The sequence below is a fragment of the Heterocephalus glaber genome, unplaced genomic scaffold, assembly GCF_053883595.1.
Source record: "Heterocephalus glaber isolate CG9 unplaced genomic scaffold, H.glaber_assembly_v1.0 deba00001773, whole genome shotgun sequence".
NCBI lineage: Eukaryota > Metazoa > Chordata > Mammalia > Rodentia > Bathyergidae > Heterocephalus > Heterocephalus glaber.
In genome coordinates, this window is record NW_028258463.1 from 9758627 (window position 1) to 9780899 (window position 22273).

The window sequence follows — 22273 nt, forward strand, 5'->3', positions numbered from 1 at the left end:
ATAAGGGAAGTGGCTAGCTCAGAACTAAGGGTCCAAGGGCAGCCGACGTGGAGAGGAGGATGCAGCCTCACTCCACTGGGCCGGTGATTGTGCCAAGTGTTAGTACAGCAGCTCATACACATACACACACCTCCCCAGAGGTGGACTGCAGGCAGGGCCCCGCCCTGGCAGCCGTGGGAAGGCTGTGGCCCCCCCTGGTAAAACTGGGGTAATGACAGTGGGGGAACTGGCAGGGCCAGAGGGGGGTGCTGGCGTAATTAGACCTCTGCCTGGCACTAGGAGATCCCGAGATGAAAGGGGCTCTGGCGTCACTAGCATGTTTTATGTCCATGAACACAGGGGTGTGTGTGTGTGTGTGTGTGCGCGCGCGCGCGCGCGCGCGCGCGCGCGCGAGCGCGTGTTCGTGTAGAGAGGTGGGGCTCGAGCAGAGTCCTCTCCTTTGGAGAAAGGGTCCTTTTAGGTTTGGTTTTTTGAGACAGGGTCTCACTCTGTAGCTCAGGCTGGCCTTGAACTCACTATGTAGTCTCAAACTCAGGGTGATCCTCCTGTCTCAGCCTCCCCAGTGCTGGGGTTACAGGCATGTGCCACCACTACACAAGGCTTGAATTTAGGGGTTTCTTTTGTATGCAGCCCACCCTTCTTAGCTTGGCCTTGGTATGCTCTGGATTTTGGTGGGGCCCACCTGGGAGGAAATGCCACCTTCGTGAGCTGGCAGATGAGGGGCCAGGGCGAGTGCCGTCTCCGGAGCTCACGGAGTGGGGGGGGAGGCAGACTGCCGGGGAAATGGCTGGTGTCAGCGAGCAGAGCAAGAAGAGTCTGTAGGAAGAGGGGTGAGGTTTTGAAGGGAGACAGTGGATGGAGTGTTGATGAGAGGGGAGGGGGGAACAACGAAGGGGCCCCAGGGGAATTAACTAAGCACTAAGCCAGTGCAGTCAAGGGGACCTCAGAGTCACCTGCTGGCCCTGGCTGGGTAGCCCAGCAAGCTCTACCCGAGCACTTCGGTGGGGATACGCTCAAGGTCACACCGCGAGTTCCTGGCACAGAAGGGACCGGAGCTCCGAAACAAACTCCGCACCTCCGAGCGCTCGGAACTTGGTTTTGTTCCCTGATCTGAAAGGTGCAGGGGCTCCCCAGTCCTTCTCCCCCCGCCCCAGGGTGCAGCCCCCAGCGGGACCCCAGGCTCCCTGCAAGCCAGGCTGGCTTTGAAGCACCTATCCGGGCACGTCCCCGACACCCCCCCGCCCCCCTGCAGCCGCCCGCCGTGGGTGCGGGGTGGCGGGTCGGCGGCGCGGCCTGCAGGGAGCAGCCGCGAGTCGGCCGGGAGCGCGGAGCCGGCCGAGCCCACGGCGCGGCGCCGGGCGGGGAGGGCGGAGCCTGCGGGCCGCCGCCTGTGCGAGGAGCCGCGGGGCCGCCGCACTCGCCCCCCGCCCCCCTCGCGCTCGCACTCGCACCGGGTGCTGAGGCGGGCGGCCCGGGCCCCTCTGGCCCCCGATGGACGCCCCGGGCGTGGGGCGCTGAGACCCCGCGTTGCCGCCCGGCCGGGCCCGCGCGCCAAGCTGAGGTGAGGAAGAGGGAGCGGGGGGCATTAATATGCAAATGTCGCGATGGATTATGCAAAGCCGCGGGGCCCGGCCCGGCTCGCGGGAGGGGCCGGGGGCGCCCAGAGGGTCCCGGCTGCCAGGCTCAGCCCTTGCTGGCGCCCCGGTGACCCTGTCACGGCCCCCGAGCTTGCAACTTACGGCGTGGGGGAGGGAGCTCCGGCGCGGAGGGCGGTGGGCCCGGGGTGCGCCCGGAGGCGCGATGGCGTCCCGGCTCCCCCGCCGAGGCCGGCGCGGCCTCTGTCCCTCCGGGCTGCTGCCCATTCCCGGGCCGGGCCCGCGGCCGGAGCCCCCCACCCCCGCCGCGGTTTGTTTACGGTGCGCTGGAGGCCTGCCCCCCCGCCGCCACCCGGCCGCCTGCGCCAGTGGCCTTTGCAAACCTTCCTCCAGCTGCGGGGGCGGAGAGGGGGACCTGGGGGGCTGCCCGGGCTCGGGGGAGAAGGAAGGCCCCCTCCCCTCCCCAATGGAGCATGGGTGTTTGGTTGCAACACTCTTAATTGCAAAAACGCGGCTGGTGGGGTGGGGGGAGTGCGCGTGTGCGTGTGCGTGTGTTGGGGGCAGTGTGTGCGCGCGCGGTGTGTGTGTGTGTGTGTGTGTGTGCGCGCGCGCGCGCCATGGGCTCCAGATGATCAGCAGAGTTGCTGGCTGGCGTGGCTGGGGAAGGGAGGGAGAAATGGACCTGTATTATGCGTGCCCCCACCCTTTGCAGCGCCTTCCTTGCCCTTCTGCCTAGGACCCTCCTTGTCCAGCGTGAAAGGAGGCTGGAGGGTGACGCGCAATGGAAAGAGCCCCCCACTGGGGGATGGCGCAGGGGGAAGCCAGCGCCTGGGGAGCCTGCCCCTCCACGCTGGCCCGGCCCCAGGAGGGGGAAGGGATGAAGGGAGTCGTTGTCATTGTGCGAGATGAGGGGGCAGCCACATGCACACCCGAGGACGAGGACGACGACAGCAGGCCAGGCAGACTCAAGGACAGGAGCTCTGGACACACCCACATAGGGACAAGGGAAGAAGCAGGCTGCAGCACCGTGGAGCTCACAGGGGCAGGGGAGGACACACCCACGGAGACAGCAGGCGTGGGTGCACAGACTCACGCCCAGGGTCACCCCGAGATGCCGTCACACGCAGGGGCAGGGAGGAGTCGCTGTCACCCACACAGAGTCACTGTCGCATGCATGCGTGCACACAGCCCCACCGTTACAAAAGACCGTGTCACTCACAGGCACACATGTGCTCACATGTGCCCCATCACGCAGTCCTTATCGCCCGCCGTGACAGTTGCTGTCACTCCGTCGAACACAAATGCAGCTACACATCAACCCCTGTGTACACAACAGAGCAACAGGTATTTTCTCGGACTCTCATTGTGGAACGCTGAGGTTCTGTACACAACAAAACCCCTGCCCCCAGGAGGAAATCAAATTCCTCTGTATGATAATACTTTCCTGCATCCTGCTGCAAGACACGCATTCCCCAGAACGCAGTCTCTCTCACTGCTGCTTTCCTGCCTCCCAGTTTCTAGACGTCAGCTCCCTGACTGAGCCCTGGGAGAAGCACTCGCAGAGATCTGGATCCCACCCGAGCCTAGCACAGGGCGTGCTCTGTAAACACTTGTTAATTGATTGGCTGTGGGAACTCCAGACACAGGTGCATACGTTTGCGCCCCTCCCATGGACTCCGGTGGAGGACACCTGTGTGAGGCGGTGGGCACAGCTGAGGGCAGTGCCCATCCGACCCCTGTGGCTGGAGCGGTCAGGCGTGCCCGGAGGTGCATGTAGACTTTCCCCTCCGGCTCCGTCTGCCCTCTTCGTTTGCACTCGGCAGGGCAGGGGGCAGTGGGCTTTTTTTTCTTCGAAGGGATAGAGAAACAAGAGCAAACCGGGTCAGGGGGGTTCCAGAGGGCCGAGTGATGGGCCTGAAGCAGTGTCCAGTGGCTTCCAGCAGCTGGGGTTGTCCTTCTGGCTGGGGGAGGGGGTGTCTTGGGAAGAGCTGGCTTCTAGCAAGCCTGGCTCTTGTTCCTACCCTAAAAGGCAACGGGGACCTAGCTGCCCCTGCCCCAGTCAATGTACCTGGGCCTCTCCCTTCGGGGACCCTCCGCCGCCCCCCTTTGAAGCCTCTGGCCCCCCTCCCGTGAGTCCTCTGCTTGGTCCACCTGGGCGCTCCTGTGCACACTTGACTGCTTTCCTTAGAGGCTGCCAGTGTCTGCGTGAGTGAAGAGTATTTTTGACTCAGAATCTCTCTCTGCTCTTCTGTTCCTCTGCCTTGGGGTGTCTGCTTCTCTGCCAGTCCGTAACTCCCTCTCACCCTGCCCTTGTCTGTTTCTGCTGCAGCCTCTTTGCTCAGAGCTGGGAACTGGCGGCGGCGACGTCCTTCATACTTTTCCAGTTGTTAATACTCAAGCTCTGCCCCACCCGCCTCTGGGGTCAGCGGGAGGTTGGGCTGGGGGGCGGGGTAGGGGGGCTCAGCTGGCTGCAGGACATCCTTCGCTTCCTTAGGGCTGCAGCTGTGGCTTCCCAGCAGGTTTAGGGGGCTGGGAATGGGGGTCCACTCCTGGCCCAGCCAGGGGGCAGCAGTTCTGGGGGAGCCCTTGGTGTGCAGGTCCCCCCAGTGCTGGCCCAAGCATAGGAAAGAACAGTCCCAGGGGCCAGGGATTTAGCTTAGTGGTTCCCCTTCCTGCCTCGAAGGCACAAGATCCCAAATTCAATCTCTGGTACCAAAAGAAAAAAGAAAGAACAGTCCCCATGGGCAGTGGTGGGAGTTGGCAGGACCTCCAGTGTCCTTTTTTCACAGCTCTGGCAGCTGAGACCCACCTCAGAGCTGCCCAACAGCTGTGGCCCTCTTGCCCAGCCTGCCCAGGGTCTACGGGTACAGCTGCTCATTTGTGTGGGGCCAGTGAGGCCCTCCACCCGCCAGTGCCAGCTGCAGCTCTGAGAGGGCAAACAGGGCAGGAGACCCATGTCTGGCCAATGCCCCCTTTCCGCCCATTGGATAAGGAGGCCCCAGGAACCAGTCCACCGTGGAGACTCCATGGGCTGCTACGGAGAGGGAAACTGAGGCTTGGTCCCGGGGACATGCAGCTGTCCTCCAGCAGCTCAGCTGTTATCATGGTTAGGGAGGGCCCCATGAGGACCCCAGCTTTGGCTTGGCGGGTGGTGCAGAGGAGCAAGAGACTACCTGGGTTTGAATCCCAGCCCCTCATCTTGCTAGGTGTATGACCTTAAGCACAGGAACTGGCTTCCCTCCTGCCTTACCTTGGGGGTGATAATGTCTACCTTATTTAGTGGGGTTTTTTAAACCTTTAGAGGAGTTAAAGTATATAAAATGCTTTAAATAGTGCTTAGTTCATACGGAGCTGTCTGTATTGGCTGTTAGTCTGAAGAAACCTGTGGGTTTGAAGACACCCCCCCCCAGATTTTTTGGTTTTTTGGTATCAGGGATCGAATTCAGGACCTTGTACTTTCGAGGAGCTAAATCCCTGGCCCTTTTGTTTTGTTTTGTTGAGAGAAGGTCTTGTTATATAGTCCAGGCTGGCCTCAAACCCACCACAATCTTCCTGCCTCAGCCTTCTGTATCTCCTATTTTATTTTATTTTTTTAGTACTGGGGATTGAACTTAGGACCTTGCGCTTGCCAGGCAGGTGCAGTGGCACTGAGCTAAATCCCCAGCCCCTATGCCTCAGCCCTCTGAGTGCTGGGATCACAGGCGTGGGCCACCATGCCCAGCTGTTTTGTTTGTTAGCTTGTTTGTTTGTTTTTTGGTACTGGAGATTGATCGCAGGAGCTTTGCACTGAGCTACATCCCCAGTAGCTAGGGATTTTGAAACTGGGTCTCACTAAACCACTGAGTTGCCCAGGCTAGGGTCAAATTTGTGATCCTCCTGCCTCGGCCTCCCAGGGTGATGGGTATAGGCATGCGCCGCCAAGCCTGGCTTCCCTCAGATTTCTTGGAGAAGGTTGGCAGAGTCGGCTGTCCTACACATTGAGGAATGGAACTGGGCATGGGACCGTGGGTTGCATGGGTCGCAGCCCCCTGCCTCTGCCTGTCACTCTCTCTCTGAAGTGCTTTGGCAGCATGGAGGCAGTGTATGGAAAAGAGCCCAAGCCACGCCCTCTGCTCCCTGCCTTTAACCCTCACCTTCTCTCAGAAGGGGCCCTGTGCAAACCCTCTGGGCCACACCTCCCCAGCCAAGGACAGCGCCACATCTGCCTCGGGCCAAGTTTGGCTGGGTGGGATGGTAACTGGGAGAGAGGCCCTTTGCCCAAGCCCTGTCCCTTCCCACCTGTTCGGACAGAGCTGGGCTGGGGAGGAGCCAGGCCCAGCATCCCAGCCTCCTTCCATCCTTCAACCAGGACACAGCCCTGGGCGACAGATGCCAGATTCCCTGCCCTGACTGAGCAGGCAGGCATCAGTGGGAAGAGGAGAGCGGGGAGAAACTGAGACACGGGAAGTCGGCCTGGCGGGCACAGTACCTGGAGGTCCTGCTCTGTCCCAGCTGCCTCTTTCCCTCTGTGGGGCTGATGGCCCGGATCCCTGTCCCCCAAGACCCTGCCCTTCAAGCTGAAGCAAGGACGATGCGGGGTGCCCCACAGTGGGGTGGCCGCAACCCCAGTTCCCGTTCTCAGGGCTGCTGTGGTGTTGGGGGGCTGGGGAGCCCCTGAGGGCAAGGGAGGTGTGGCCATGTGGGAGGAAAGAACCCTGCCTGGGGAGTTGGGGGAGGTGGGTTTTGCTGCCCACCAGTTGTGTGACTTTGGACCTGGTTTGGGTTGGGTTTGATTTTTGTGATTTAGAGACAAGGTCTCACTGTGTAGTTTGGGATGGCCTTAAATTCACTATATACCCCAGACTGGCCTTGAACTGGAAGCAATCCTCCTGTCTCAGCCTCCCAAGTGCTGAGATTACAGGCATGCACCGAAGCAGCTGTCTTGGGGCTGGATTTTTATCAGGTGGAAACAAGAATGTCTTTCCTGGTCAGGGTAAGAGTAAAGAACATAAGGGGGTTAGAGCTGGGGCTGCAGCCGAGTGGCAGAGCACTTGCCTAGCATGTGTGAAACCTTAGTTTGCTCCCCAATACTGCCCAAAAAAAAGGAACATAGGGTGGAGGACCCCGTGTTCAATCTGTCTCCATGCTGCCTGGCTTGGTGGGCAATGCCTATGGATTCTCTCTCCTCCCAGGACTGGCACATGCCAGGCTGGGGTGCCCGTGCTGGTGGGACCCAGAGTCCTGCCACTCACTGAGGCAGCTGGGGCTGGTGTCTCGTGGGGGCACATGTGGTTTCCCCTTGGTGTCACCTGGGAAGCCAAAGCTGGGTCCCCAAGGGACTGCCCTCCTGTGTGGCCTGGAGTGGTCCAGAGGGAGGGGCCAGAGGTAAATCGGGGAGCAGGATGGATGTCTTTACCCAGGAAATCTGCTGTCCTTGCCCTGCTGATCTGGGGGTTAAGAGTAAATGCCAAGGGCCCACCCCTAGCCCCTTCCTCCTCCTCTTCCCCTGCCCCTTCTCCGGGAGAGACGGAGAGAAGGCTGGGCTCCAGCTCGGCTCCAGAGCCCTGCAAGCTGCCTGTTTCCTTTTCTCTCTTCCAGGCGCGGGGAGGGGAGGGGTAGGCGCTGCTGGCTATCAGCATTTCGTACACATCAGTGAGTGGGCGTGTTGTGCACGCACCCATGTGAGAGTGTTTTTGTGCATGTGTGGGCTGGGGAGGGCTCTGAATAACTCCAGGAACGGGTGCCGAGCCCAGCTCTGCGCATGCGGGGTACATGTGTGTCTGCACGTGTCCGAGTGTGTGCCTGGGACTCAGCTGCATTTGGGTCGTGGATCTCTCTCTCTCTCTCCCCCTCTCTCCCCCTCTCTCCCTCTCTCCCCCTCTCCCCCTCTCTCCCTCTCTCTCTCTCTCTCTCTCTCCCCCCCTCCCCCCCCTCTCTCTCCCCCCCTCCCCCTCTCCCCTTCTCTCCCTCTCTCCCCCTCTCACCCCTCCCTCTCTCCCTCTCTCCCTCTCTCCCTCTCTCCCTCTCTCCCTCTCTCCCTCTCTCCCTCTCTCCCTCTCTCTCTCTCTCCCCCTCTCCCTCTCCCTCTCCCTCTCTCTCTCTCTCTCTCTCTCTCTCTCTCTCTCTCCCTCTCTCCCTCTCTCTCCCCCTCTCCCTCTCCCTCTCCCTCTCTCTCTCTCTCTCTCTCTCCCTCTCTCTCTCCCTCTCCTGCTCTCTCCCCTAGCTCATGCTTGCTTTCTTTTGCTTAAGCCCTGTCGCCCCTTCTTCCTTCCCTCCCTCTCTGTCTCTCCTCCTCTTCCTCTCCTCTTTCCCTCGCTCTGCCTCTGCCAGTTCTGCCGGGTGGGGGCTCACTCCTGCTTCCCTGGGGTGCCAGGAGAACATCCTGCCTTTCCTTCCCACCCACCACTCCTTCCCCTCCAGGCCACTCTCCCGGGTGCTGGCAGACAATTTCTCCCGCCTAGGCCGGGAAGAGAGGGTGCAGAGGGAGTACCCCAAGCCTTGTTACGACGCCTTCTGCAGCAAGTGCCTTGACCCCGTGACATTCATGCCTCCAGCATTCAGCTGCCCCAACTCCCAGCTCCAATTACCCGCTGGCTGGCTGCAGGGGGAGGGGGACTGTGCAGAGCCCAGCTTCGGGGTGCTCCTCATTCTGTCTCCTTGGCTGTTTGGATCTCCAGCCTCCATTTGTGTGTGTGTGTATGTGTGTGTGGTACCGGGGATCAAACTCAGGACCTTGGGTGGGGGATTTAGCTCAGTGGTTCTGCCACCTGCTTTGCAAGCACAAGGTCCTGAGTTCAATCCCTGGTACCAAAAAAAAAAAAACCAAAACCAAAACAACTCAGGACCTTGTGCTTGCCAGGCAGGCGCAGCGCCACTGAGCTAAATCTCCAACCCAGGAAGGTTTGCTTTTTGAGACAGGGTCTCACTATGTAGCTGAGGCCCCTGAACTCATGGCAATCCTCTTGGCTTAGTTTCCCAAGGGCTGGGATTCCTGGCATATGCCACCACACCCAGGTATCCTGCCTCCCATTTTTGAAGGCAACTGGGGCAGAGGGCCTGAAGTTCCGTGGGGTGCAGAGCAGGGGGCACAGGTGTGGCCACAACTGTCCGTCAGTGGGCATGAGGGCTGGATGTGGCCAGGGAGGTGACCCCTAGACCTGGATGCCCCCCTTGATGCCTGACTGGGGTTCAGGGAGACTCGAGGTGGGTGAGGTTCTAGGGGAGCAGGGTAGGAAGCAGAGCTTTGATGTTAGTACTGGGCATCTGGCCCAAGGCAGGGCTGCTGTTTATGGCTGTCTGTCTCTGATCTGCAGGGGGAGAGTTTCCTGTTATATTCTGGGGGGGCAGGGAGGATCCTTTGTTGGAGTCGCCAGTTTCCCCTTTGCACACCCCCACCCCAAATCCCACTCCCTTGCCCCTGAGTTCCATCCGACAGCGGCTAGGTCAGACTCCTGGGTCAAGACCCTTTCCCTCCGAAACTCCATCCTGTGGTCCCCAGTGAGAGCCCGCTGAGGGCTGCTGGCTCCCCCCGGCCCCCGCCTGCCAGGCTGTGCCCCAGGTCTGTGCGTATTCTTCATCACACCTGCCAGACAGTGCCTGCCTCCCCGGCTTCACTCCTGTCTTTCCTGGCACAGGGGTAACAGACAGTTGGGTGGGGCAGCCGAGCCCAATCCTACCAGAGAACAGAAGAGGAGAGGGGGTCTGGGGGGAGACGGAGGTCCTGGGCCTAGGAGGCATCTGCCCCTCCACGACGTGGGGCAGGGGTGGCCATAGACCCTCAGGGACCGCGGGGTTGGTGGCTGCCCGGGGAGCCCACGTTGGCACAGAGGCAGCGTCTGTACACAGCGCCTGTTTGCCTGTGCATGCCTGCGTCTGTCTGGGCTGTGGTGGCTGCCCTGGCCCCGTGGCATGGCCCTTCTTGGCTCCCACGGTGCGGAGTCGGGCTTAGGTGCCAGGTGACTGGCGGGGGGGCCTCTCCCCCCACCCTAGCAGCAGGCAGAGAGGGGAAGGGGAGAGGGAGGTGTGAACCTACCCACAGCACTATTAATAGCCCACATGCCAGGCCACCTAGAGCCAGCTGTCTCCGTGGAAACCAGTCCTGCTCCCCCTCCCCCGCCTCCATGGGGTGGGACTTAGGCAGGGCCCGAAGCACCCCCACCCACCTCTCTTTGTTACCTTTCTCCCTTTGTCTCCCCTCCGTCCTGTCTTCCTGTGCTCTCCTTCCCTCGTGTGTCCCCTTCCCACCTGGCCAGTGGCCCCTCCTCACCTCTCCTTCCTTCCCTTTCCTCTACGTGGTTGACATCCCTAGTTGTGCCCCCCCCATCTCTTTGTTCTTCCGTCCTCCTCCCCCAGCCCCTCGGCCTCCTGCTCGCCTCTGCCTGGACTTGACAAGGAGGGCTGGACTTTCTTCAGAGCACTAGGGCCAAAGTTCAGGGGCCTCAGAATGTGGGACCAAAGCCAAGTGGAGACATTCAGCCTCGTATTAAGTACCCTCGGGGCTGGATCCCGGGGGCACAGACTCCCCACTGGCAGCCCTGACATTCTGTGGGTTGTCCCCTGGTCCACAGGGCTGCAGAGCAGGACAGACGGCAGTGGGAGCGTGGCGTGGTGCCCGTGGATGCCACATCAGTCCCTGTCCCTGTCCCCCCCGTCCCAGAAGCACTTAAGCTTAATGAAATGCTTCCCCCTCCTCGGGCACCTTGCCCATGCTGCCACCAGGCGGCTCTTATCTGACAGGGGGAGTGGGTGGCCGGGCCAGCTGACAGGTGGGTCTTGCTGTCCATGCCATCCGGATGCATCTCAGAGCCCCAGAGCTCCATGCCCAGGCCTCCCCTGCCAGGGCTGTGCCAGGCAGGAGCTTAGGAATATGAAGCTGGACACCTGGGGGGGTAGGCTTCCCTACCACCCCCAGGACCCTCTGCCCCCCACAGATGCAGGGTCACATGGTTGGTGCCTCTCTGCATGCTGTGCCTTCTGCCTGGGTTCTCTGTTGCCTTAGAGGCTCAGGTGTCCCTGGGGAGACTTCAAGGAGTCCCCAGGGGTTCTAGACTCTTGCCAGGTGCCAGGCAAGGGTGCCCCAGGCAATGAGAGCAGACGTTGGTCTGCTGCCTACTGCCAGGGGCCTAACCATAGCCCGGACTGCACCAGCTGGCACTGGGGCACCGTTTAGCTCTGAACGGAGGTGGGACAGAAGGACTCTGCCCCTCCCACCAGCGGGCACGTGCAAGCCCTTGGGAGTGCCCAGACACATTTGGAGTTAAAGCTGGGCCAGGGAGGGGGAAGGGGAAATGCAGAGGGTGGTTTAGGTTGGCATGGCCCCAGGTCTCCCCTGTAGCAACTGGTAGCCATGGGTGGAGGAGTAGGGGGCCCTCAGAGCTATGACCTGGGGCGGGAACTGCCCGTGCCATGTGGCTGCTGCCAGGGTTCCCTGCCCAGCCCGGCCCGGCCCACAGACGCCAGTGCCCAAGCCTACCCGCCCCAGCCCTGTTCGCCTGCCCCCAGGACCTGCTCCCCAGGGCTGCCCCTCTCTGTGCCCACTCCTGGGCCTGCCTCCTCTCCTCCCTGGGGGTGCTTGGGCCTCCGGCTGGCGAGTGGATTTTTCCAGCTTCTGTAAACAAGTCGTGGCGGTGTGCCAGGCAGGCAGGAGACAGGCGGGGGCAGCACCGCAGCCAGGGTGTGCCAAGCACAGGCATAGCTCGTAGGGGGGCCACACGGAGACACCCAGAGCCGGGGAGAGAGACGGGGCGCTTAGATGCAGATGGGCTGACCATGCGGCCCCTGGGCCTATAGAGTAGGAACAGAGCAGCCTCTATTGTCCACCCAGCCCGGCCCGGCCTGACCAGCCCTGGCCAGGCCCACCCCGGCTTCTCTTGCCCCTGTCCTTCTTTGCTCTGGCTGCAAGCAGCAGGCCCCAGTGCCCAACCCCAGGCCACCCCACCCGGCCCTTCTCCTCTCCCACCTCCACCCCTTAGGGCTGGCTACGCCATTATAAATTTATAACAGGAATTTCTCCACAAGCCAAGAAAAACTTGACCTAGTTTCTTGACGGCTCCCTGGGCTAAGGCTCCCCACTCCCCCCCCACCCTGCCTCCAGTTCAGCCCCCGTGCCCAGTTCTGGCCTGGGGGGCTCAGAGGCAGAATGGGCCACTTTTCTGTGCTCCTCCTACACTCCCCAGCCCGGGGCCACCGGGTGCCCTGGCTTATCTCTGCCCCCTCTTCTTACCCTGGCCCCTTATCAGCTCCTGGGGTGGGGCTGGGGGGCCCAGGGCAAGGTCTCTGGTACAGGGGCCACCTGGGGAGGTTGAGTGTGAGGACCTGCAGCCCTTTGTCCCTGCCCACATGCCGCACCTGCCTGTGAACATGGAGACAGAAGCACAGGTCTCCACCCAGGGCCTGAGGGGCAGCAGGTTGGGGAGGTGGGCCCAGGTTGGCACTTCCCTGGCCCCAGGTGGCAGAACGAGGATGGCATTAGGGCCTGGCCATGAGACAGCCAGAGCAGTCCCTGTGCCACCTGCGTCCTGGCGGTGTGAACTAGAGGGAAGGAGCATGCTTCCTGAGACTCAGTTTCCTCCACTGTCGAGTTCTGAGGCTCACTTTGAAAGCACATTTATTCAGCCAACATAGTTTAGTTTCCTTTGCTCTTTCCCTTGCTATCCCGGTGGGTGGTGGCTCAGCTAAACCAGCTGAGAAGTCCCGTCCTCAAGCTGGGCAGTGGCATTTAGGATCGCATGCCAGAGTCTGATGATCAGTCCTGGCCTTCGGGGACTCTCTCCATCAAGGTGCCAGGGTCAGCATTCACCATCCCTGTACGCTACCCCTGTGCGCCCTAGCCTGCACCAGAGGCCCCCTCCGCATTCTGGAAACTTCTGGTCTCTGGTCCCCTCTTGGCCCTGTGATCCTGATGAATCTTAGGAAACTGGGGTAGACTGGGTCATGACGGCCGATGTTTAACACTCACAGAGGGCAAGGTATTTGAGTGTGAAGTTGCCTGTGATGCGTATAACCTCATTCTTTCCCTCCATCCTCCGTGTCTGGGGTGTGGGATGCGCGCTCCCGTCCTACCTGCTGCTCCTAGGCTCTGACGTTATTCTGGTCCTCTGCCTGTGCCTGCCCTGCGTGCCCACCTTGTTGTGGGCCCCAGAAGCCCCAAATGTTGCTCTCAGAGGAATTCTGCCCACTCCCCCCCAGCTCTTCCTTACCCCAGCCTCTGTCTTCTCTCCACAGGAATCTCCCGACAGGACAAGACTCCAAAGCGACTCCCCAGCCCCTAGCCCAGGACCCCCCAAACCCAGCCTGCCCCAGCTCCCCACCTGCCACTCCCTGGCCCCTCCCACCACCCGCCCCCCTTGGGGCGCAGGGTATGGTGTGAAAGGGCCGAGTGCTGGGCAAGTAGCATGGGTGCTGGGCCCTAAGGCCTGGGCGGCGGGGGTGGGTGGCCTGTGGGTGTGCCGGGGGGGCCAGCGTGCCTGCCCCAGTCTCTTGGCGTGCTGGAGGGCATCCTGGATGGAATTGAAGTGAATGGAACAGAAGCCAAGCAAGGTGGAGTGTGGGTCAGACCCAGAGGAGAACAGGTAATGCGTGGGCCGGGCAGCCTGCTGGTGTCAATCCCAGGCAGCAGGCACCATCCCCTGCCTGGCAGAGGAGAGCTGGGAATCCCTCACGCTCCTCTGGAGATGGGCATGAGGCCAGCAGGCAAGGGGACCTGGCCTGAGGTCCCTGGGAAGTAGGCACTCGGGTTGAGAGATGCCCATGTGGGAGGGGAAGCGACACACAGCAGAATGATGATGGCGGCAGACATGTGGCCCCGCCCCTGACAGTGCTGGAGGTCTCCAGGTCCCAGGGTCCTCGCTGTCATGGCTGCTCTCACTGGAGCCTGTGTGACCTTCCCTCCCCGACAGTCCCTCCCCATCTGACCACAGACAAGTGGTGTCCACAGCTGTGGCGCCCAGAACATGACACTTCAGGGCACACGCACCAGTAACTACTGGTCACGGCCCACACTTCCACTTGGAGTCTATTGGGAGCGCCACAAGCTCTTCCTTGTTCACGCTCAGGGCGGCCACTGCTCTGGGGCTCCTCCCAGGAAATGGAAACACATGCCAAGTGTAAAGGCTTTGCTTTCACGTGGGTGAGGCGACAGCTCTGCACTCACAGGCATGGGCATCTGTGACCCGCCCCATCCTTGAGCTGCCCAGAGGGTCCCTGCCACTCCTGTCAGCTCTAAGTGCCACAGAGCTCTGTCCCAGTTGGCATGGTGTCCCAAGAACCGGGTACAGCCTGTGCCTATGGCCAGGGAAAGAGCGGGGGTGGGGGTGCTCTGGGGAGCAGTGTGGCTCCCCGTTGCCTAGGAGATCGGATGCAGAGCCAGGAGGCTAGAGGCCAGGCCAAGCCCTGGGGCCCAAGCCTGGTCCCCCGAGGGGTAGAGGAAGTGATGGGGCTCTGCTGTTGTGTACACGGAGCACTGTGGTAACGCCCCTCCCCCAGACCCTCAGCCAGTAGGAAAAGGAACGTCTGGCCTGTCACTGTAGAGCTGTCACTTGCATCCCCTGTATTTTCCTGCCCAGACTTCTCTGGGTCCGGCAGAGGCCGCCCTTAAAGGCGGGAAGGCAGGTTCCCAGCGCCCCAGGACGGCAGCCCCTCCTCCTTCCCCTCCCCTCCCCTCCCCTCCCCTCCCCCACGTCCATGCGCCACCTCGTGGCTGTCCCTGGGACTGCACCCAGAGGCCAGGAGGCGGGTAGTTGTGGAAGAAGACAGCGCCGCTGGGGCCTAGGTGGGCGAGGTGCCCTGCGCGCACCCTCCGGAAGGCGGGCGGGAGGCCTGACCCTGCAGCCTCCTGGGAACCAGAGGAGGGTGATCCTCAGGGGGCGTGGAGCGCAGGGCTGTGTGCGACTGTGACCCTGGCCAAGGTCACTGTGTCAGTGTGTTGGGAGCTGCATCCGGCTCCAAGAGGAGGGGCCCTGCGACATGCCACGCGCAGGGTGGGTGTGGAAGGTTATACAATCCTTGCATGCATGCATGCAGAGGGCTTATGTAAGCTGCGTGTACTGCGATTATGTAACATGTATGTGCAGAACCTGGCAACATGTATGTGCCGTGGCTGAGGGTGGCTAATAATGCCCTGCATGGAGGGGCTCAGGGTCCTTGTCCTAGCTCGGACTCCAGTGCATGGTGTCGCCAGGCACAAGTGCACTTTGGTTTGTGGCTCTGCTAAAGGAAGAATGCAAGCGGGATGATCCAGTATTTTCCGTGGCTATGGGTTATTTAGCATGTGGGCGTGGCCTGGAATCAGCAACACGTTCACCCTAGGGGAGGGGAGATTGCCGGGTGCCTGTTCACCGGGTTGTATAACACACGGCATATCCTAGGGGTCATGTATCACCCTTGAGAGTGGCTAGAAGTGTCAGAGATACAGATCCCGGGACTTATTACCATACTTGGGTTTATACTGCAGGCTGCGTTCTTATGCATACGGGCGGGTGTGTGCTGCATATATGCGAATGTATTCTAAAGGTTACACAGCTTGGAGAACATTCTGAGGATCCTTTCAGCATATTTATCATCTATGAAGTCTTAAATATGAGGCTGTCCTGTGGATTGTGGGTGCTTGAGATCTGCAATGTGTATGTGTGTGTGTTGAGACCTTAGAACAGTGCTCGTGTGTGTGTGTGTGTGTGTGTGTGTGTGTGTGTGTGTGTGTGTTGGAGCCCTAGAACCTGCTTTGGGCTAGCCAAGCCCCTTATCTTTCCCTGCAGCTACCAGATAGCCAGGCCCTTCTAAGCTTTGGCAGCTGCTGTGGGGTGGGAGGTAGACCGAGGACAGAAGATGGAGGTGCTGGGCGTGGGGATTGCAGGCGCCTCTTGGGTAAGAAGGGGCTGCCCCAGGACTGCTCTGTTACTCTGCCCACTTTGTCCCCATCCAGTGCCAGGTCACCAGATGGAAAGCGAAAAAGAAAGAACGGCCAATGTTCCCTGAAAACCAGCATGTCAGGTGAGCCAGGCCTCGTGTTCCCTGCTTACCATACCTCTCTCGGTCCTGGCCTCGCTCCAGCCCCTCCTGCATCCAGGGAGAGCTCCCAGGGGCCGTGGGGGGTTGCCTGGGGTGAAGAGCAGTGACGTGGGACACGTCCCAGCCTTTATAAGGGGTTAGGTCCAGAAGGGCCTCTTCCCTTCTCCAGGAGCCACCTCCCTGTGGGGCCCCACCAGAATCAGGGCCTGAGCAGTGGGCGACAAGGGCCAGGATTCTCCTGCAATGAGCTGCTCTCCCTGCTGCATCTCTCCCCTTGGTATGGCCGGGTACAGTGCTCTAGGCCTGTAGTCCCAGCTACTTGGGAGGCCGAGGCAGGGGGATCACTTTAGTCCAGGAGTTTGAGGCCAGCCTGGGCAACACAGTGAGACCCTGTCTCCAAACTGAATAACAAAAAGAGTTGGGGATATAGCTTATTGATAAGAGCATTGCCTAGCATGCATAAGGCCCTGAATTTGATTCTCAACACTGCAAAAATGGAAAGGGAGAGAGGAAGGGAAAGAGAGAGAAGGAAGGAGGGAAACCAGCCAGCCAGGCTTGAGTGGGCAGTGAAAAGAATCTCCAGGTGGGGGCCCGGGATTTAGCTCAGTGGTGCCACCACCTGCCTCGCAAGTGCAAGGATCCAAGTTCGATTCCCAGTACCAAAAAAAAAGAATCTCCAGGCTTCTGCCTTTCTACCTGGAGACAGAACCGTTCAGCGAGCCTGGGCTCTGAGATGGGGCAGAAAGGAAAGGCTGGGGCTGGGGGGAGCCTGGGAGGAGGCTCTCTGCAGGCCCCGCACCATGCCCGCTCTCTCCACCCCTTCCTCTGCCCAGGGTACATCCCTAGTTACCTGGACAAAGACGAGCAGTGTGTCGTGTGTGGCGACAAGGCAACCGGGTATCACTACCGCTGCATCACTTGTGAGGGCTGCAAGGTAAGGACAGGGACCCCGCCCTCCTCAGCCTCCCTCTGAGTCCCTCCACTCTGCTTGTACTTCATCATCTTTCTTCTTTTCTGCATTCAATTCATTCATTCCTACTCCCTGTGCTACTCACAGGTCAATTGCCTAACCTCACTGAGCCTCAGTTTCTTCGTCTATAAAATGGGGATAATCGTACTACCTGTCTCACAGAGTTGTTGGCAGAATTAATTTACACGAAATGTTACCATGTGCCAGGTGCATGAGAAGAACTTGATAAATGTCAGCTATTACCCCTCCAGGCAGTGTATTAGGAGTGAAGGGTGCAGCTGGGCATGGTGGTGCACACCTGCACTGGGAGGTGTGAGGCAGGAGGATCGCCATGAATTCAAGGCCAGTCTGGGCTACATAGCAAGACCTTGTCTCAAATAGACAAACAAAAAGGCATATATCTTTATTTGATGAAGATTCAACAAAGCTTAACTCTTCCTACTGGTGCCGGCTTGATTTTTGAGTGTTTTCCTTTAAAGCCTAGACTAACCCAGATACACAGCACTGAAAATTTCCATTTTCATTTCAAGGTACTAGAGCTTATGCCCAATGTCTTTTCTTGACTTTTGATCCTCCTGTTTCATAAACTCTTACCTGACTGAACACCAGGCATCATACTGTGTATGAAAATGGTTTTGAGGTTAGTGTTGGGTTTAGTTGCGTTTAACTCCAAATGGGAAGCCTGAATGGAAAATAAGGTAAGTTGGGCTTCCAGAGCTGCTGTTGCTTCCTTCAAGCCGTGAAGCACCTCCTACCACTCCAGGCCCAAGGCTCCCTCTGCCAGCCCAAGCCCCCTGGCCCTCCGAAGCCTCCGGGCTGGGGGAGTGTACTTCTCCTGTTCTTCAGCCTGGCAGAGCCTGGCCAGCCTAGCTGGGCATCAGAGCAGGGCAGATTCCACACCCATCTCGCTTCTCTTTCCGCCCCTGTGAGCTGTGAGGTTGCTTCAAGAGGGAAGTCAGGTTAAGAACCTGTGCCGTCCTCCCCATCCTAGGGCTTCTTTCGCCGCACAATCCAGAAGAACCTCCATCCCACCTATTCCTGCAAGTATGACAGCTGCTGTGTCATCGACAAAATCACCCGCAATCAGTGCCAGCTGTGCCGCTTCAAGAAGTGCATCAGCGTGGGCATGGCCATGGACCGTAAGGGGCACAGGCCCGGGAATGCGGGCAGCTCAGAGCTAGCAGCTTCCTTCCAGGGTGCCCTTGGGGCGTAGTGACGGTCCAGGCCTGACGTGGACTGGGTGGTGTCAGGGTGTTCAGGGACTGAGTCCCTGCTGCCTCAATGCCAGGGGGCAGGAAAGAGGATTCCGTGGGCCTGCCAAGGCCTCAGTGCCTACGGCCTTCACTCCAAGGGCCACCCTGAAAGTGTTCCTACCCCCAGAGTGGACACTTGTTCTAGGTGCGAGGGCATCTTTCATTGGCTAGGGCCCGGGTGGCGGATCACCTGGTAACCAGTCACTGTAAGATAGACCTGGGGCTTCCCCAGAGTGGCCCAGTTGGAATTGACGTGGCCTCAGTGGTTGTGGTTGATCATGGTCTAGGCCATACACACCTGCTGGGTGATGTAGGAAGTCTCAGCCTCCCTGGCCCTTGGTTTCCCCACCCAGGAAGTAGGCTGTGGAGAGGGTGGAAGTGTGCCAGGCAAAGGGCCTCATGTCCGTCTGTCCACAGTGGTTCTAGATGACTCGAAGCGCGTGGCCAAGCGCAAGCTGATCGAGCAGAACCGGGAACGGCGGCGGAAGGAGGAGATGATCCGGTCCCTGCAGCAGCGGCCGGAGCCCACTCCTGAGGAGTGGGACCTGATCCATGTGGCCACGGAGGCCCATCGCAGCACCAATGCCCAGGGCAGCCATTGGAAGCAGAGGCGGAAATTCCTGGTGAGTACATGGGTAGGAAGTGGGAGGATGCTGGGCCCAGAGCGACCCGGAGCCATCCTGACACTGTACACCTGGTTGTGTGATGTCTGCTGTCTGGATCCTGCCTGGTGCATCGCATAAGGCTTCCGGGAGGGCAGGGCCTCACCTTCCTCCTTGAATTCCAGTGCAGGGTGACCTCTCCTCGTTTTCCTGCCCACATGACCGGGAGGGGACCTCGGGGACACAGTCATGTAACAGTATTTCTGCGCACCTGCTGGGTCTCAGGCATTGTGTCAGGCCCTGGCAAAACCGGCTGCCAGGGGGATGATCGTTTGGAAGGAGATGGACAATTGGCACCTGGTTCTTGGGAACAGTGCCAGGGGGTGGAATGTGTGCTGTTGAATGTGCTCCAGAGCCCAGCACATGGGTCTGTGAAGGGCTGGTCCTGGGTCTTTAGCTTATTCTTTAGCTGTGCCAGGACTCGGTTTCCTGCTCTGTGAATGGCGATGAGTTTGTTCTTATAGAGTTGTGATGAGGATTCATTGAGATATGTAGGACATGTAGCCTAATGCCTGGCCACATGTTTTCAATTATTATAGCTGCTTATTAATATTATTATTATTTTGGCAGTACTGGGATTGAATCCAGGGTCTATGCACTGAGCTGCATCCCCAGCCTTCTTAATTATTTTTTTATTATTTATTTTTTTAAAGTGTTTTCAATTTATACCTTTAATTCCTGATACTATTCTAGATTTGTGGCTTTTTATTTTGTTTTGGTTTTGGTATGAGGGATTGAACTTGGAACCTTCCGCTTGCGAGGTGGCGGCACCATTGAGCTAGATCCCCAGACCTTTTATTTTCTTTTTTTGGTACCGGGGATCAAACTCGGGACTCTTGGCTTGCGAGGCAGGAGGCAGCACCACTGAGCTAAATCCCGCCCCCCACAGCCCCTTTTTTTTTTTGAGAGTTTTTTTTTTTTTTTGGTACCGGAAATCGAACTCGGGTCCTTGCGGTTGCACAACAGGCGGCGAAACTGCTGAGCTAAATCCCCGGCCCTAGAGATTTTTTTGAGACAGGATCTTACTATATAGTCCAGACTGGCCTTGAATTCACTAGGTGGCCTCGAACTCAGTGATCCTCCTGTCTCAGCCTCCTGAGTATGCTGGGGATACAGGTGCACCACCACAACCAGCTTGAGACAAAACCTTGATAAGTCGCTGTTTCCCAGGCTGGGCTCAATTGTGATCCTACTGTTTCAGCCCTTGGAGCACTGGGATTTCAGGAGCGCACCACCACGCCTGACTGCATTACCATTCTTACCATTGTTATTATTAGCAGACTTGGAGTGAGTGCTCCTTCCGCTCTGTCTTCTGCCCCAAGGTTGAAGGAAAAGTCTGGGCTGGGCCACAGCCTTCCTGTCCAATTCTCCCCAGCTTCTTCCCCGAGCTGCCCTGGAGCTCCCCCTGGTGGGCAGGGAGCCTCAGTGAGCTCTTGAAAAAGGGGTCTGCAGCCCCAGCTGACCCCCAGCTGTCCCCCTAGCCGGATGACATTGGCCAGTCACCCATCGTCTCCATGCCGGATGGAGACAAGGTGGACCTCGAGGCCTTCAGCGAGTTTACCAAGATCATCACCCCGGCCATCACCCGCGTGGTGGACTTTGCCAAAAAACTGCCCATGTTCTCCGAGGTGAGTGGCAGGTGGGAGGGGACAGACATGGTGCCATGCTAGAGGGACAGCCAGAGGCACCGTGTGAGGTCCTCTGGACAGGAAGTGACCGCTGCAGAATAACACGCACGCACTGGGCACCCCCATCGAGGACCACCTGCTCCCCACACCCACCTCCCCTTGAGTCTGTCTGGCCACCTGAATCCCCTGCACCTTGGGAGGTACTGTGACCCAGAGGCTTGTGTGGAATGAGTCACGAGGGGCATGGGACTCGGGCAGGCAGTGCTGAGTGGTCCTGTGGCCCTGCCTCCTGCAGCTGCCTTGTGAAGACCAGATCATCCTCCTGAAGGGGTGCTGCATGGAGATCATGTCTCTGCGGGCGGCCGTGCGCTATGACCCCGAGAGCGACACCCTGACACTAAGTGGGGAGATGGCCGTCAAGCGGGAGCAGCTCAAGAACGGCGGCCTGGGTGTGGTCTCTGATGCCATCTTTGAACTGGGCAAGTCACTCTCTGCCTTTAACCTGGATGACACGGAAGTGGCTCTGCTGCAGGCTGTGCTGCTAATGTCAACAGGTACCTGCCCATAGGAAGGGGGGACCCCGAGGCTTCCAGGGCTCCCAGAGCTTGGCTGGACCCTGGGCCTGTTGGTGTCCTTCCTGAGCACCACAGATTCTCTCTGTCCCCTAAACCCGTCTGTCCCATCCCCTCTCCAGGCTGCCTCTGTGTCCCCAGACCCACTCCCCACTCTGTTCCTTCTCCTGTCTGCCCGTTTCCTCTCTGTCCCCCACAGGGCCCCTTTGTGCTCACCCTCCACTTGTTCCTGTCCATCATCTAACCCCCATCCTTTACCCGCCTCCCTGACCACCAACCCCCCTTTTGGGGAGGTTGAGACAGGGTCTTGCTGTGTAGCCCAGGCTGGCCTTGGATTTGCAGTGATCCTCCTGGTTCGGCCTCCTGAGTGCTGGGATTAACAAGTGTGTGCCACCACGCCCAGCCCGACCGCCCGCCCCTCTCTGCCTCAGTCTCCCTCTGCCTTTCTCTCGCCCTCTCCCCATGCATCACTCACACCATGGCTTCCCCGGCCCTCAGCGTTACCCCACACCTCCTTCCCTTCCCCTCAGACCGCTCGGGCCTGCTGTGTGTGGACAAGATCGAGAAGAGTCAGGAGGCATACCTGCTGGCGTTCGAGCACTACGTCAACCACCGCAAACACAACATTCCGCACTTCTGGCCCAAGCTGCTGATGAAGGTGACTGACCTCCGCATGATCGGGGCCTGCCACGCCAGCCGCTTCCTCCACATGAAAGTCGAGTGCCCCACCGAACTCTTCCCCCCTCTCTTCCTGGAGGTCTTTGAGGATCAGGAAGTCTAAAGCCTCAGGCGGCCAGAGGGTGTGCGGAGCTGGTGGGGAGGAGCCTGGAGAGGAGGGGCCGAGCTGGGGCTGAGGGGGACCCCACCTCCTCTCTCCCCCCTCTCATCCTTGGATAGATGCAGCTCCCACACACCCCTGCACTGCCCAGGTCCACCCAGAACCTCCCGCCCTGGGACGGGGCACACAGATGAACTTGCTATGAGAGGCTAGTGTGGGAGGCTGGGACCCACGTCCTGTAGTTCCAGGGACCCTGTCCTCTGAGAAGTGGGGGAAGGTACGGAGACCATAGGAGAGGAGCCATGTGGCTGGGGACTGTGCTGTCACTGCCCCTGCACACGAGGGAGAGAGTCCGCCGGCTCCTTGGCCGAGGCTTCCCCTCCAGGCTCAGGGCCTCTGTCTCCCCACCGCCTGGGCCTGGGCGTAAAGGATGGCTTGGGCTGGGCTTTGCTCCTCCACTGGAGGTTAAAGATGATAGTCATCCTACCTGCACTTTGGAAACCAAGCGAGGGGAGAAGATAAATGAAGAAAAACTAGACAGAGAGAAAAAGACAAAAAAGAGAGCGAGCGATAGAGAGAGATGATATTAAGTTATTAACCGAGGCTGGCCAGAGGGGAAGCACCTTCCTGCCCCATGCACTTTGAGAGCTGCCCTCCCCCCCCCATCAAGAGAGAGGCCCTGACCCCCCCCCCCCGGGGTATGGCTGCCCTCGGAGCTGTGAGTCAGCACGACAGGCCTGGCCGCCCACTTCCTTGCCCCCACCCCCAGCACTTCCTCTGCCCTCTGCCACTCGTGCCCGCTGAGTTCCATCTACCTCTCACGCTGGATGCC

General features: G+C 59.5%; 1 protein-coding gene across 1 annotated transcript; it reads left to right on the forward strand.

Moving 5' to 3' along the window:
- The first annotated feature begins 1376 nt into the window (after nt 1-1376).
- On the forward strand, nt 1377-21604 carry Thra (thyroid hormone receptor alpha). Its single transcript, XM_004859455.4, has 9 exons — nt 1377-1561; nt 12798-13144; nt 15493-15560; nt 16412-16512; nt 17540-17687; nt 18219-18424; nt 19945-20091; nt 20387-20645; nt 21194-21604. The coding sequence occupies exons 2-9, from the start codon at nt 13092-13094 to the stop codon at nt 21442-21444; spliced, it is 1233 nt and encodes a 410-aa protein (XP_004859512.1). The 5' UTR covers nt 1377-1561; nt 12798-13091; the 3' UTR covers nt 21445-21604.
- The last annotated feature ends 669 nt before the right edge of the window (nt 21605-22273 follow it).

Excerpts from the sequence above, each read along its gene's own strand:
- Thra (XM_004859455.4), top strand. The coding sequence starts at position 13,092 with ATGGAACAGAAGCCAAGCAAGGTGGAGTGTGGGTCAGACCCAGAGGAG. Across the intron at positions 20,092-20,386 it reads AACTGCCCATGTTCTCCGAG|CTGCCTTGTGAAGACCAGAT; the intron begins GTGAGTGGCAGG and ends TGCCTCCTGCAG. Across the intron at positions 20,646-21,193 it reads TGTGCTGCTAATGTCAACAG|ACCGCTCGGGCCTGCTGTGT; the intron begins GTACCTGCCCAT and ends CCTTCCCCTCAG.